General features: G+C 34.8%; 1 protein-coding gene across 2 annotated transcripts in view; it reads right to left on the minus strand.

Moving 5' to 3' along the window:
- The window catches only part of Cdh12 (cadherin 12), a 219,406-nt gene extending 206,356 nt beyond the window's left edge, over nt 1–13,050 (minus strand). For both annotated transcript variants that reach the window (XM_048368150.1, XM_048368149.1), the window contains exon 1: nt 12,820–13,050. In XM_048368150.1, the coding sequence (XP_048224107.1) occupies nt 12,820–13,050 (231 nt within the window). The remainder of the gene's footprint in view (nt 1–12,819) is intronic.
- Between the last annotated feature and the right edge of the window lie 3,473 nt (nt 13,051–16,523).

Raw genomic sequence — 16,523 nt, forward strand, 5'->3', positions numbered from 1 at the left:
ATTATCCCTATTATGGGTCAGTAATAAATATTGTAAAGATATTTTTTCCACCCCTAGCTATACCAGTGTTTCAATTTAGAAACTTATTAGGCAGGCACTTTAGGAATTAATCTATATCCCTAGGTCTTTTTTTTTTGTCTTTTGAATTTTTTTTCTTCATGGACAGGGTCTCTAATGCACAATAGAGCTAGTCTGGACAATGATTCTCCTATTTATGTGGTGGGATGACAGACACATTCAGTCATGTGTATTGATATAGATATAGTCCTGCTCACATTTTCCCTGGGCTGGTCTTGAACCATGATCCTCCAGATTTCCATCTCCTAATTATCTAAAAATATAGGAATGAGGAACATATCCATTATGCTTTCTAGGCGGGTGCTGTACTACTCATTCCACACCCCAGCATAGGAGTTGTTGTCCATCATAATTAATTGGTCTGATTACAAATCAGTCTGATAGCAACTATAGGAAAAGCATGGCTCTGCACTGATTAAACATTGTTTATAGAAAATTTACAGTCAGATGGAAAAGGTCTGAAGAGTGTCATTTGCTAACTTTTGATCTAGGTTAATATTTGAATGGCTCCTGCTAGTCTTTACGTTGTATTAACTTAATACATTTTTTACACAAACTCTCTGATCTTGAAAAGAAGGGTAATATGAAGGGGAGAGATGAGTCAAGTTAATATTCTCAAGGATACACAGATATTGACAATTTCTTATGGAAAATTGCATGATTGAGTTTATTTAGATAAATAGTCTAATGGATTTTACTTATTGGGCTTTGAACTGCAATTCTCATATCTCAGCCTCCCAAGTAGCTAAAATTACATTCCTGAGTCACCAGAATCCAGTCACATTTCATATTTTAAATACCTATAATTAATCAGATATTTAAATAATATAAATAAATAGTAGGGAGTGAATGAAAGGTTGAAATACAACTTCATAAAGAAGGAGAAAATAGTAGGAGAAGAAAGGAAAATGAAAGAAACACTTGCTTGTCAAATATAAAGGTTTTCTGTGTATTTTGAACTGCTAGCATTAGTGATTCACATGTAGATTTACAAACAGCTAAATTTCATTCATAGTCCTACCAATTCAATTAAAGTAAATACTTTGAACCTTTGTGCTACAGCTATTATGAGGCAACTTTCATGCTAGAAGCAATATACAAATTGTACAGAAGTAGAAGAATTAGGATAAAATGGACATCAACTATTAGGGAAGAATTTAGAGTACTGTTATTATTTTGTTTAAATTTCATTTCAAGCAATTTTCTTCTTAAATATATTGCTATTCCATTGCATTCAAATATGATTATTTCAAGGATAGCTCAAATTGAAAGAGATTATACAATTTAAATGTATGTTTAAGAATCCATTTGGACACATAAATATCAGACTTGTCTAAAATAGCTTCATCAAAGAGATAAAATGATACCTTCCCATAACTGTCTGTGGAAATAGTTGGTCATTAAAGATGCCATGATGGTAAACAAAGTCAGTGTGCCTTGCTAGAACACACAATAGAAACAAAATTTTAACTCAAAGGCATTGACTATATCGCCAATCACAAATATCCAAGAGTCAACAGTCAAATGGGAGCCCAAGGTTTGAAATAATCAGGCAATGTCAAACTTTTCTTTCCTCTGCATCTTAAAAATAAGATGTAAGCTTTCCATGTCCATCCATCAGGCCAGAAGGCAGCTATTATATCTGAATGGCAGTGGTATAATACATAAGAAAGAGTTTGAGACACACTTCTGTGAAAATAGAGTTGGAATTATGAGCCTTGAATTTTAGATAAACAGGAATCACTCAGATATTAAAAGCTCTCACTTCAGGAAAACTTGAATGAGCAAAGCTACATTATGGGCTTCTGAAAATGTGATGTGACTGAAGAACCCATCAAGAAAGTAAGTAAGCAAATAAATAAGGAACCACAGACAACAGTATTGTGAGTATGTTAGGAACATTTTGTGATATCATTTTTATTTTCTGTGAACCCAAAGGGTTTATACATGGGCCAACATGTCATTCTAATGTTAACTGATAACTTGGAAGTGATTCCAAATAAACTACTTTTTAAATAATAAAGTGATTTCAACAGAAATAAACTTCCATGGGTCCTCTGTTTCTGTTTCTTATTTTTTAACTAATGTCAAACAAATTCCATTCTCACTGTCTTGACTGTGTGTATGTATGAATGTATATATAGTCTCACTTTAACTTATTTGGTAATGATGGTTCTTGTAGTTCCATACTCATGTGTTCCCCAGTCTTCTCCTTTTTTAGTTACCATTGCTCTTCAATTACACATGACTTATGAATTAATTTAATCATATCCTGACTACTTATTGTAGGACACGAATGCTAGCTATTTCTATAGGCATAGAATATTTGAAAATGCCACTCCTCTAACTCAGATCAATAATTAGTGCTTCTCTTTTCTAACAGATTAATCAACCATGCTTTCTTGATCACATTTCAATTATATCTGCTATGGTTAATTTTTGTGTTATCTAAATCATACAGAATCCAATAACACTTGGATAGACACTTTTTTCCAGATGTTTCTGTGGTTGTATTAATTTGAAGGAATTAAGATTTACATTGGTATACATAAATAAAGCAATTCATCTCTCATGAGATGATGATATCTTGTCTAGTTAGATGAAGGACCTCAAAAAACAGAGCAATTGTCAAATAAGATGGTAGTTACATAATAGATTGTGTAAAGTTTTGAAACTACAGGATTTCCATCTTGCTGATTTTCCCCAAATTCTTATGGACTCAACTTTCCCCAATTGCATAAGTGATTCTAGAAATATTTCTCTCTACTCTGTCTCATAAACAGACTCTCTTTAGTCTGTTTCTCTAGAGTATTGACACAAATACTGATTTCCCAACAAATTCTGCCCCACTGTACTAGGTGGACCTTAGATTGTAATCCTTCGACATGTATCTCTCATGTACTTAGATTTCATGCATGAGCTATGACTCTCAGATGTTTCTTTCAAACAAAATCTTCTGTTTATATTTTTTCTCAAATTGTTCTCAAACCATAATCATCCTATCTCTACTTCCAACTTAGCTGAAATTGGAGGTGTGAGTCATTGCAATTAGCCAGGAAGAGGATAGGTGGAATTCTGAATATTAATAGAGTTTCTATTACAGGTTTTCCAATCAGATTATATTTCAATAAATTTCACTCTGCTCTAGTAGCAAAGGTGAGAGTCGTACCCATCTTTGGATTCTCCTAATCAAATATTTATAGGAGACAAAGATCTAAATGGCCATGAATAGTATAGATTTAAACATATTTCTCACACTAGTGATTAAAATAAATGATCTGTTCAACTTCTAAAGCCACTGGATAAAAGGAGAAAATACAAGGATAAAATTTAGGGATTCATTCTCAGCTTAGCAATCACACAGAGCCTCAGAGCTTCACTAATTGCTATGCAAAAGACCCTTATTTGTGCAACCACGTAACTGATAGTGCTGGAAAGCAAATGTGCGTGCCCCTCTTGAATGGCTGCACTGGAATAGGAAATGAATTCCCAACCCCACAGTGCCTGCTTTTCAAATGACAGAACAACCTGGAGGAAGTGGGGCATAGAACATTGGACAGGGGATATGTGGGAAGACGCTAATGAAACTTGGGGACAATGAGTCCCTAAACCGGGATAAGTCCTCTTTTCCTTCCTGGGAACAAATGAACAGGTTTGCCTAAGGAAATTGAAACGTCCTTCCCTGGGGCAGTTTCTGTGCAAGCCTACTTGGTGTCCTGGGCACTCTTACTCACTACTCCTTTCTAGCTTCTAGTTCTAACTAGACTCTAAACCAACAAGCTACTACAAAAGGTGGAATACAGAGGGACACCAGTATGGAGGTTCATTAAACCCTTAGAAAAGCTACTTTTCTTCTAATCTATGCAGATGATTATATCTCAATAGCTACATACATATGAACACATGAGATAATGCTAAGCGAAATGAACTCCAAGTTATGGAAATAAGTGGTTTTTCATTGCTGTTCTTATTTTCAAAATACCTTGTGAAATGATGACTTTTTCTTTTGTCTTTCTTTCCCATTGCTTTACCCCTGATTTCAGTGTAACTGATTTCGGTACCCTGGGTATTGTACATATGTTTATTGGAAATAGGGAAGGGAAGGGGAACATCAAAATGAAGAGAATAAGGATAAAATATGAAGCATTGCAACAACAATACTTAAAAAACTGCATACTCTAAACCAACTGTACAACTCAAGGGGTGGGGGAAAGAATTAGGGAAGGGGGGAAGGGGGGAAAATGAGAGACATGGTAACAATTTGGATAAAAGATATATGAAACAGTAACTCCTCTGTACATCACTTTGACAATAAATAAATATAACTAAAAATAAATCTAAGGATTATACAGGAATGATAGGAAGACTGTAGGATAATGCTGTGAGGACTATAAAGTGGTAATTAACTGAATCTTTTGGCAAGGGCTCACTAAGAAGAAATTCTGCATTTAATGGTGCAGTCATTGGGGATGAAAATAACGTAATCTGATATTTTTCTTCTTTTGCCAAAACAGAGAACAAAAGGTTTCCCAGAGGAAATGGGTGTGAAGTACCATCCCTGCCTTGATTTACTGGAGCAGGTATTCCAAGGCATAGAAAGCCTGGAAATGTAGAGGGAATTTCTTATACCTCATCCACCCTGGGAAGGTGTATACCTTTCACTTCCACTGTGAGCATAAGTTCTGTGGGGGACACTGAGCTTCCTACTGACCAATCTTTCCTGTAGATCAGAACTAGCAATGAGGGGATTTCAGTCACAGAACAAGACAATCTGAATAAAGTGACAATAATCATATCTTTGGATAGAAGCAACCAAGTGGCAGCATGCAATGCATGGTCCGAAGTAAGCTGTGTATGATTATCATAAAAGAAAAGCCATCAGATACTGTATATCAGAGACTATAGACATCGGATCTTACTGTTCCTAGAAATGAAATAGATGGGAAGGCCATTAAATTCTTATTTGATTATCTTCTTATCCAGAAGAGTTCGAGACCATTTTAATGATAATCTAATCGGATGCATAATGCTGAGTCAGTAACAGTCATTCAATGTACACCACAGAGCCAGGTTAGTCCAGGAACAATTGAGTAAGGGGATGACTGAGGTCTAATGAAGAAGGATCTGCATATACATCTGAAAGGCAGACTTTTAAGTTGTTCTCTCCAAGAGGACATAGAGTTGTTTTAAAATGGTCCTGTACATGGATAAAAACCAAATATTCTCACTTTTTCCTGAGTGTGGGACACTGGGTCTGAACTAACATCAATTACTACAGATCCAGGTGGATTAGATCCATTAATGAGCACAGAGGCTGATGGAGCTCAAAGTGATGCCAGTGTCTCCTAAACTTAACTCTCTGGATATTTCTTTAGTTGCAGAACATACAATGCTCTAGAGTTCCTTGGGAGTTAGCAGACTCACCACATTAATTCTCAGACTGGAAGGGATTATGATAGGTCAGGCCAAGTGAATGCCTTTAGACTACTTCTATCGAGAAAATAACAAGTCACAAATAATACTGATTTCCTACAGGAATTCAGAGCTTTTTGACATCAGCCAAAATTTAAAAGACAGAGGTGGAGAATCTTACCACCTTCTTATTTAGTGCTCCTATTTGGCTGGAGGAGAAGACAGATGGATTTTGGGTAATGACAATGGATTATCATACACTTAACCAGGTGTTGATTCTAATTGTAGCTATTGTACCAGATGTGGTTTCATTGCTTGAACAATTAGCATATCCCCTGGCACCAAGAATCAAGCTATTTATTCATAAAATGTAGTTTTCTCTTTATGAGTGTAAATCACAGCATTACGCTTCTGGCTGGCAAAAGGGCACTGTCCTGTCTGGTTGTATATCAGCTCTCAAGTCCTATGTCATAATTAAATTCTTGAACATGTTGGATGATATTTTTAGAAGATAGATAACAATTCTACTATAATTATATAGTTGGCTAACCAGTGCTAGTGAGCAAGGGGAAACTTTGCTTAGACTTAATAATTATTTTCTCACCAAGGAAATCTCAAATAAATCTGACTACTTTGGCAAATTTTCTACTTACCCAATATTGGAGGGTATATTTAGATAGTTCTATGAAGATGAAGTCTCTCTTAAAAACCAACAGAAAGCAAGACACCTAGTGAATCTTTGAATTTTGAAGTCAGCATATTCCTCATGTGGATGTTGATCTGGCCCAATTTGCACAAGCCCTAAAAGCTGCTGGTTTTGAGTGGTCCTAATCTAGTTTGGAAACATGTTTAAGCTTCCATGTGGGATGTTCTGCCACTTGGGCCATGTGGCTCACCAGAGTAAGTGGCTTTTGAACAGCCAGTGCCTGATATGGGTTCCTTACTGTTGTGCAGAGTGTTTGCAAAATGCCTATTGATAGATTACAACATACATCTTCAAGATTCCAAAGCAAAATCCTTAAACATATACATATACATACGTCTGCTCTATCATTGACACATGGCTTGAAAGTGGGTCTTATGAAAGGTTGGACATTTAACCATGAGACAGCAGTTTAGTTTATGTGATCTGATAAATCACAATCTCGTATTGACCAAATGAGTCAAAGAGTTGGGTACACTTCTACACAATTTGATGAAGGTGGTATGTATGAAATTGGGCTTAAGCAGTCCAAAAGAAAAATAAATACCTAAATAAATTAGAAGGAAAGAAATAGACCAATGAATGTGGCTGCAGATTTTGGGTTATCATTATTTCTACTCTAGTTATGTCTACCAACAAAATGGTGTGCCGCCCACCCCCCCGGCCCCCGCCCCATGATCAGATGAGAAATGTCTGCAACTTCTTGAGAATTCTGTGAAAGAATCTTAATCACATACAGGCCTAGATTTTAGCAAATTGCCATCTTTCTGGGAAAGCAAAGAGTTATTGTGACCAAGCCGTATTCTCCAAGTGGGCACACCTCAAAATGTTCACCTATCTATCCTGATAAAATGGAGGAATAAATATTTAAGACTTTTTTTTTACGGTACCATCTAGGTACCAATTGTCAATCAATTAATGATTGTGGGAAGGTTCTTCAGAGGCTTTGTGCCCTGAGTGAGCATTCAATGGATGGTACAGTTATGAGTCAGATCCACAAGACCTGAATAAGAGGTGGAAATGACACTACTAATAGCACAAACATTCTGGATCCATAAATAAATGTGTGTGTGTGTGTGTGTGTGTGTGTGTGTGTGTGTGTGTGTGATGCATCCCTGTGACTTTCTTTTTTCCAATTACACGTTAGTGCCTATGGAACAACAGAAGTTGAATGCTGTATAAGATAATAATGTAATCGACAAAGCCCAGGACTGGTGTTTTAGTCCTTTAATCCTAGCTACTCAGAAGGAGGTGATCTGAGAATCACATTTCAAAGCCGTGAAATTAAAAGGCTGGAAATGAAGATGTGGCTGAAGTTATAGATTGTTAGCCTAGGGGAGGAAAAACATTGCCCAGGGATATCACCCAGGTCCTGAGTTTGAGCCCAGGAACAGAATACAACATGAAAAAATAAAAATAAATAAATAAATAAAAATCAAAGAAAAACACACACAAAAAAAACACTCATCTCCACAACTTATTGGCTGTTGAGACATAGAACTTGTTTTGCTCTTCTATGTCAATGTATCTTCTGAAGTTATTGGTTGTTGATTCATCTGGACATTATATAATTATTTAATTTCTGTATTTCTTGTTATGTAAAATTCAGACACTAAATGACATCCCTCATAGTGCTCTTTGGAAAATTATACAATTTTATGAAAATGAAATAATTAGAATCATCAAAGAAGCACTCAGTAAAGCTTACCTACTATACATGCAATCTGGTGACTGTCATACTCACATATGTTGTCCCTCCATGGCTTAATACTCTCTGAAATGTAATGTAATCTGCATCTAAAATTGGTGAATAATTGGACCAACTGAAACTAAAACTACATTATATATAATGTATATATATTATATTGTGTAATCTTTTTTACAATATAGTTATGAGAATTTCTGCTAAATAGAATTCATCAGAAATATCACCTCAGTTTCCTAATTTTTGTGAGGATAAAATGAGGAGAGATTTCCTGGTAAGTATCTGGAGGCTATGTCAACACAATTCTAGAAAGACATCTGTATTGGTAAAGTATCCACTATATACTCTGTGTTTTTACAAATGTGCATGGGCATGCATTTTCAGTGATGTAGTTACTTTATTGTGCTTCTTTGAGCTGCTAATATTAGACAAATTAAAAATGTATAGCAGGAAAAATAATCTTACTCTATAGCGTGGAAGCATGCACTCATCCTGGTATTATAATGAAAACAACACATTTGTTTGAGGGAAAAAAAACACCTCTAGATTTACTATTTAAATATTTTTAATTTCTTTATATTGCAATTAAAGTTATAATCATTATAACCAGTCTCATATTTCCATCTCTCTTGAGTATATGTCTACATGAACATCTGTCTTCTTACGTAAGTCTTTTATTAAGGTTCTTATCCATTTAGCCACTTAAACTCTCCTCTCGGAATTTCTACAAGAGTATATTCTTTGAGAGTTGGATAAATAAAGCTCATCTTATTTTAAAACATTGGAGTGTCCGGGCTGGGGATATAGCCTAGTGGCAAGAGTGCCTGCCTCGGATACACGAGGCCCTAGGTTCAATTCCCCAGCACCACATATACAGAAAACGGCCAGAAGCGGCGCTGTGGCTCAAGTGGCGGAGTGCTAGCCTTGAGCGGGAAGAAGCCAGGGACAGTGCTCAGGCCCTGAGTCCAAGGCCCAGGACTGGCCAAAAAAAAAAAAAAAAAAACAAAAAAACATTGGAGTGTCAATTAATAAGAATTATACTTTTCAATTCTGCATATATTTAAGATATGAGGCCTTTGTCCGTTGTATGGCCAGTAAAGATCTTCTCCCAAACTGTGGTCTTTCTGTTTAACTTGCGAGCTATGTCCTTTGCCCTGCAGAAGATCTGCAGTTTGATGAAGTCCCATTTGTCCAAACTTTCTTTGATTTGTAGCACTTCTGGGCCTTTATTAAGGAAGTTTCTTCCTGTTCCAAGATGCCCAAGTGTTTCTCCTACTCCTTCTTGTAGTGTTTTCAGGGTATCTGTTTTTATTTCAAGGTCTTTGATTCATTTGGAATTGATTTTGGTGCAACATGATATATAAGGATCTAGTTTTAGTTTGTTGCAGGTGTTGAACCAGTTTTGCAAGCACCATTTGTTAAAGAGGCTATCTTTTTTCCATCCTATTTTTTCAGCTCCTTTATCAAAGATTAAGTAGTCATAGTTCTAAGTGAAGTGAGCCAGACCCAAAGAAACATGGATTCTATGGTTTCCCTCATAGGGAATAATTAGCAAACGTTTAGGCTTGTCACAGCAGATGATCACAAGAGCCTAATGAATGCATAAAATGATGCTAAGTGAGATGAACTCCATGTTATGGAAATGACTGTTATATCACTGTTGTAATTACTTTCAACATGCCATTGAAAGAAGCTTTTGTTGATGATCCTCTTGTATCCCCTTCCTGTGGTTGTACCTGTGCTATCACTATATCTCATCTGAGTACACTGCATACTATATATACTTGTATGAGAACTAGGGAAGGGAAAAGGAATACCAAAATTAAGAGACAAAGGATAAAAAGACAAATGACTCCAAAAGCAATACTTGAAAAACCGTTTGGTGTAATTGAGCTGAACAACTCATGGGGGGGAGAGGGAAAGGGGGAGTGGGGAGGCGGGAATGAGGGAGGAGGGAACAAACAGCATAAGAAATGTGCCCAAGGTCTAACGTATGAAACTGTAATGCCTCTGTACATCACTTTGACAAAAAAAATTATACTATATTTCTATAAAAACTTTCTATTGAAAAATAACAAAGCCAAATTAAGCATTGTTCATAGAACTTTGGAATTTTCAGGTTTCATTAGCAATGACCTCTGCATTATGTATAATAACTTTTATCTGTATAATCTGACTCAAAATTCTGGAAGGGACAATAATATAAATACCCATATGTTTGTTTGCACATATACGTATAATGTCTTGGATTAGTTTTCATAATATTGTATTTCTGTTTCTAATGTAGAATCAGAAACATGGAGTTAATTAAACTTTAATTAGTTTCTCTGTAAGAAGAAATTCTTGGAAAGTGATATTTCATTTGAATTAGAAATATATCCTCCTGAGAATCCTGGTGTGTTTTTTTTTTTTTCAAATTTTTATTATCAAACTGATGTACAGTGAGGTTATAGTTTCATACGTTAGGCATTGCATACATTTCTTGTACAGTTTGTTACCTTGTCCCTTATACCTCCTCCTTCCTCCCCCTTTCCCTTCCCCCCCCATGAGGTGTTCAGTTCACTTACACCAGTTTTGCAAGTATTGCTTTTGTAGTTGTTTGTCTTTTTTTACCCTGTGTCTCTCAATTTTGGTATTCACTTTCAATTTCCCAGTTCTAATACCAGTATACACGGTTTCCAATATACTCAGATAAGATTACAGAGATAGTGTAGGTACAACCACGGGAAGGTGATACAAAAACATCATCAATAATAGAAGCTACAGATACACATGAGACGTTGAAAGTAGTTACAACTGTGATATAACAATCGTTTCCATAACATGGAGTTCATTTCACTTAGCATCATCTTATGTGTTCATAAGGGTATAGCTATTGAATCCTGGTTTTTTTAGGCATTACAATTGTGGAGCCCCTCCTACCACCCAAAATAATGGTTCTTACCTCTAATAATGGATTAAACAGTAGAGTTACTACTTTTTAATCTAGTTTAATTGAGTAATACATTTTTTTCATTGAACTAAACAAACTAGCACAGTATCAAAGAATATATTTTCTGATGTTTTCTAAATGTCCTTTCTTAATTTTAATTTTTATTGTCAAGGTGATGTACAGAGAGGTTACATTTAAATACATAAGGTAATGAGTACATTTCTTTTCACACATTACTTCTTCCCTCATTTTTCTCCCACCTTCCATCCTCCCAATTCCCTCACCACAAAAAAAAAACAAAACCATTTTTGCATCAAATGAAAGGTAAAGCATTCCTATATCTATAACAGACTAATATGTCATGTATGTTACAAAATGTTGACTTTATCACTGCAATTCTGATTAATAAAATGTGTGGTTTTAATCCAGGTAGAAGGAGAGGATGCTTTTTTCCATAGGTATTTTCCAGGGCTTTCTATCAGAAGTATTGGTGACACATTCAAGTCATGGAGCTAAATGAGGCCTCTGTTCACTTGTATCAGACTGTAAATTTCCATTTTGTATCAAGTTAAATGAACACATATGGATGTACTAACACTATATATAATTTCTTTTGCCTAAAAAATATTTCAGCAGTTGTAAGATTCTCATCATATCAAAGTATCATATAAGCAAGAATGTTGGGCAATAACCTCAGGTACTTTCAAATTTCAGAACACATTCCTCAAAATTTTTTAAGGTTCATCTTTTTCATAACTATGCAATCTGAGGAGGATAGGATGTCCAAAATTTGAACTCTCTTGGCACCAATTGTTATTCCATTTCTGTTTCTGTCTCTTTGGCCACTCTGACTTTCTATGGGACCTACCAGATCCTTGGTGTTGTGTTGAATTTCCAGGATTGTGTTGATGGTGTTTTCTCAGGACTTTGGAAGGCCAGACACAGATTAAGAGATAGATTCCATTTAATAGCACTGTTTGTCATTGTTATTATTACATGGTTGTTGGAATTTGAAAAGTCAATATAGTGCTGATAGACTGATCTGGGTATGTCACTTTTTATAATATAGATCAATGTCTAGGCAAAAAATTGCCTAGAATTGATGTACCTTAACTGCAACCCTGGTTTCAAGTTCATATTTTAAAAATTGTATTGGAAGAATTTTTCCTCTTTATTATTCAATAAAGTTTAAATACATGATCCCACCACTGATTTAAAAAATATAGCACAAATAACATAGGACTCAAATATAAATGTTTTCTTTGACAACACTTGCAGAATATCCATTGCGTTTCTCTTAAATTTTCAGAAAGATAATTGGATGAAATTGCCAAGAATCAGGTTCTTCTTCATTAATTTACATATAATCTTTATTTTATGCTTCATTTTGCTCTTTGTACTTATCTATATGTTTGTTTCATGGGAACAATGTGTTTCTGTAAACATGTATGTGTTTCTTCTCCAGCTATTATTTCTCTAACCATCAAGCTCACAAATGGCTTGTGAACATATATGTGAAAAAGTTTTACGAAGTTTTATGGATGCCAAGTGAATCACTTTAGAGTCATAATTCTGGTGATTTGTAAAGTTTTAAATGGATAACACATCCTGAACACCAGTACAATTTAAGAACCAATATCAATGTAGGCTATTTATTCTTCTTTAACCTGATCACTCTGAAACATAATGCCCCATAATTAAAATTAATGTCATCTTTAACTTGATGACTTCAACAAAATTTTAAGTCTAAAAATATATGTATTTATTAAAATAATTAGGAAGCAAAAAACGTTAATATGTGATATACCCAAAGCTTACCTAGGTCCTTGAGTCAAGATGACAAACAAGGTCTCTTGACTAGAAATTTCAATGATCTGGAATTGACTGGTTTGTTCAACTCCTGTGCTAAACATCCACACAAAAATAACCAATTTATGCCCCCCCCCAGCCTCCGCTATCAAGTGACTATCAAAAGAAGCATGTCATTACCTTTCCCACGTACTGAGGTTCGGAGCCCATGTATTCTTCCAGCACAAAGAACTGATTCCACACCCAGCCACGTTTGACTCGTTGGAAATGTGACTGTTGCCCTGACAGGTGGATTTCATTTTCTCTTGCTTCTGTGGGTAAAGTCTGTTGTGGCTGTGGTTGAAGTGGTGTTAGGAGACCACCATCAAATAGAATCCAGAGAAGCAGGGATAAACAGTTCCTTGTAAGCATTGGCAAAGGCTTTCCTGCAGCTGAGTAATGAAAACCTCAGTACTTAGTGCAGAATTATGGAATCCAGGATTGAGGCTTCTGTTGCCTTCACTACTTAGCTTTGGGTTTTAATGAAGTGATGGTAATTCAGGCATGAATAGTTTTGAGGCTTCTGCTTTATTATCTTCCATCTAAAAGGACCTGTAACACAAAAACAAAGACTGATTAAATTTGTAAACTTTTGTGATGATTGTGGAATATTTGTAATATGTTTTAACCATTCAAAATCTAGGTTTTTCAATACCTGCTAAATCATCACTGCTACTGAACTTGATATAATGGCTTAGACACCTAATTATAGACTTAAAATTATATAAAGCAGAATGTGTATTATGAACAGAAATAATGTGTATTTAAATTTACTAAAGATTTTAAGGAAATAGCTTGGAACATTTCTGTAATAGAATCATTAAGGTAGAGAGGAATTTTTAAAACAGACTTATTAGTCATATGGGTAGGCACCATTTATTCTGGGAATATACTGGTTCATTTTAAAACAGTGTAATTTTTTTTCTACTTTACAGGAAACATTAAACTTGTCCCATCCCCAACTATGAAACCTCAAATAGTTTCAAATGAAAAACACCACTTGAGAGGTACAAAATACCTGAAAGTGGCAACCAATTTCCTAGGAAAGAAAAGATAAATGAATTTTAATGTATTTTTAATTGTCCCTGAAGTTAAGGAATTGAAGGATCAAACTACACAGGAAAGATGATGAATTACTAAATGTACACATTTAATCTTACTAATGTGTAATGGATGATAAAGGATCAGATTTCAAAAGGCTTCCAAATCTGTAAGTAAAAATAGTAATTCAGTAATACTATTGCATTGAAAACACTGGATTGCAGGGATTGTTTCACACAGGACGGGGAGCTCAGAGGAAAATTAGACGAATGGTATATTTTGCACTATTATGTAAAAGAAATTATTACTTTTTCTTATAATAGCCACTTAAAAAGATTGCATGTGGAATATACATTGACAAATTATACAAAATAAATATCGGTATACTGGAAAACAAAACCAGTCCTGACTTCCTTAGAACAGAAAACAAATGAACAATGAAATAAAGACAAAGTTATATGAAGGACGAGAAAACAAGTGAACAATATTTTCTTGATAAACTCACTTTACCAAAAGCCTGTTGTAGATGACATGAACTGAGAGCTTAAGAAAATAGTAACATCCTTACATCCTCTTCATGATTACCTGATACAATCAGGTATGTTGGAAATGCAAGCTTAGTCAGCATAGTTTAATACAGTTGGCTCTTAGCCTTTCAGAATTCCACAAGCCAAAAATGTTGGAGTGCAGAATACACATATAATGCTTCCACCAAAGGCAAAAGAGAAGCAAAATCAATGAAGGCATAATTAAATGTCAATGAAGCATTTCATTTTTGTCAATTGGTCAGATGCATTCCCAGTCAGTGTTTATTAAATTAAATATCATATATGCAAAAATGACAAGGATTTTTCACAAATATGTTCATTCAGGAGTTTGTGTGTTATTCACAAACCTTGAGAGTGGGCAGTTGAGGTGGACAGTGCCCATATTATTCCCTGATTTTTTTTTTAACAAAAACACAGTGAATTATTAGCAAAGAGGGAAAACATAGTGTCTATGTTTCTTTGGGTCTGGCTCACTTCACTTACAATGTTTTTTTCCCAGTCTTTCTGTTTCCTTATGAATGGAACAATGTCATTCTTTCTAATAGTAGCATGGGATTCCATTGTGTGTGTATGTGTGTGTGTGTGTGTGTGTGTGTATAGATACATATATATATATCTGTATATCTCTATATATCTGTATATCTCTATATATCTGTCTATCTGTCTATCTATCTATGTCACATATTCTTGGTCCATTCATCTACTGAGGGGCATTTGGATTGGCTCCATATTTTAGTTATGGTAAATAATGCTGCAATGAACATGGTCATGCTGGTAGATTTAGTATGACCATGTTGGGTAAATGCCCAGAAGTGGGGTTATGGGTCATAGGGAAGCTCTATAGTTATCCATTTGAAGAACCTCTACACTGCTCTCCAGAGTATTTGAAACATTTTACATACCCACCAACAGTATACTAGCATTCCTTTTTGGCCACATCCCTGCCAGAATCTGCTGTTATTATTTTTCTTGATAATGGCCATTTTTTACTATGGTATTCCTAGCAAAGAATCACAATACCTCAACGACTATGTATGTATGTGCATTTTATGTGATCATATAAGATGATGCTACCTGACATGAACTGATGAATATAGAAAAAAAAACTTATTTTCATTGTTGTTATTTTTAATGTGCTATCTGAAATCATTTCTTTTTTCTTGTATTTTTCTTTCCTATGGTTTAGCTCCTGTTATCATTGTATTTGATTTTGGTACCATGGGTACTGCAAATATGTTTATCTGAATTAGAGAATGGTAGGTGAACATGAAAACGCTAACACAGGTCATAGAGTGAACAGGTGCAACAGAATACTTACAAGACAATATGTTATAAACTAACTGTGCAGATCTGGGGTGGATTGGGGTGGGGGTAACGGGGGAGAAAATTGCGTGAGGAGGTAACAAGTTTGACAAGAAATGTACTCACTACCTTATGTATGTAACTGTAATCCCTCTGTACATCATATTAACAATAAAATTATATTTAAAAAAACACAGTTAAATGGTAAAAGTATATCAATAGATACTTTGTTCAGTTTCTGAAAAACAAGTAATTGCTCAGGTCTGAGAAAATATAATTATGTGCATGTGTGTATGTGTATATAAATTCTGACAAACCTGTTCAGGAAATCTTAACATAGATTTACATTGTCCAACATGATGGCCTAATGGCTGTTTATTTGTAATTCAGCCATTTTTTATTCTCAATGAATGCTTACTCCAGTTGAATCTGTTGTTTGTTTTCCACATTTTTGTATATTTCTCTGTTTCTCTTTACATAAACTGGTCTATACATCATTCTCTAATATTGTCTTATGCCAGTATTGTCATTAGGATGGTTATTACTCATGTTGAAGTTGTAGGTTTTAGGATTATTCTCAACATTTTCCCCGAGTTGTATTGCCTTAATATGATTTTTGTAAAATGTAGGTACTCACATTACACCATGTAGTTCCCATAGCATTTATCAATTTATCAGTGCCTGAACCAAATTTGTAAGATTGGCATTTTACTCCTCTCTAGAGCCCAAACATTTGGTTTTTATCTTGTTTTTTTTTTTTTTTTTTTTTTTTTTTTTTTTTATCGGTACTAATAGTAATAACATATATGCTAGATTCATATCTGTGAAGCTCTAGGGTATTGCTCATTCAATGGCAGTAGCTATTTTTATTAAAAAAAATTCCCAGTGGTCCAATTTATATCTGCAAAATTGCTCTGTGCAAAAAAAGTGTGATTATCATAACCATTTTACTAA

The sequence above is a fragment of the Perognathus longimembris genome, chromosome 19 (genome assembly GCF_023159225.1).
Source record: "Perognathus longimembris pacificus isolate PPM17 chromosome 19, ASM2315922v1, whole genome shotgun sequence".
In the NCBI taxonomy this organism is placed as follows: Eukaryota; Metazoa; Chordata; class Mammalia; order Rodentia; family Heteromyidae; genus Perognathus; species Perognathus longimembris.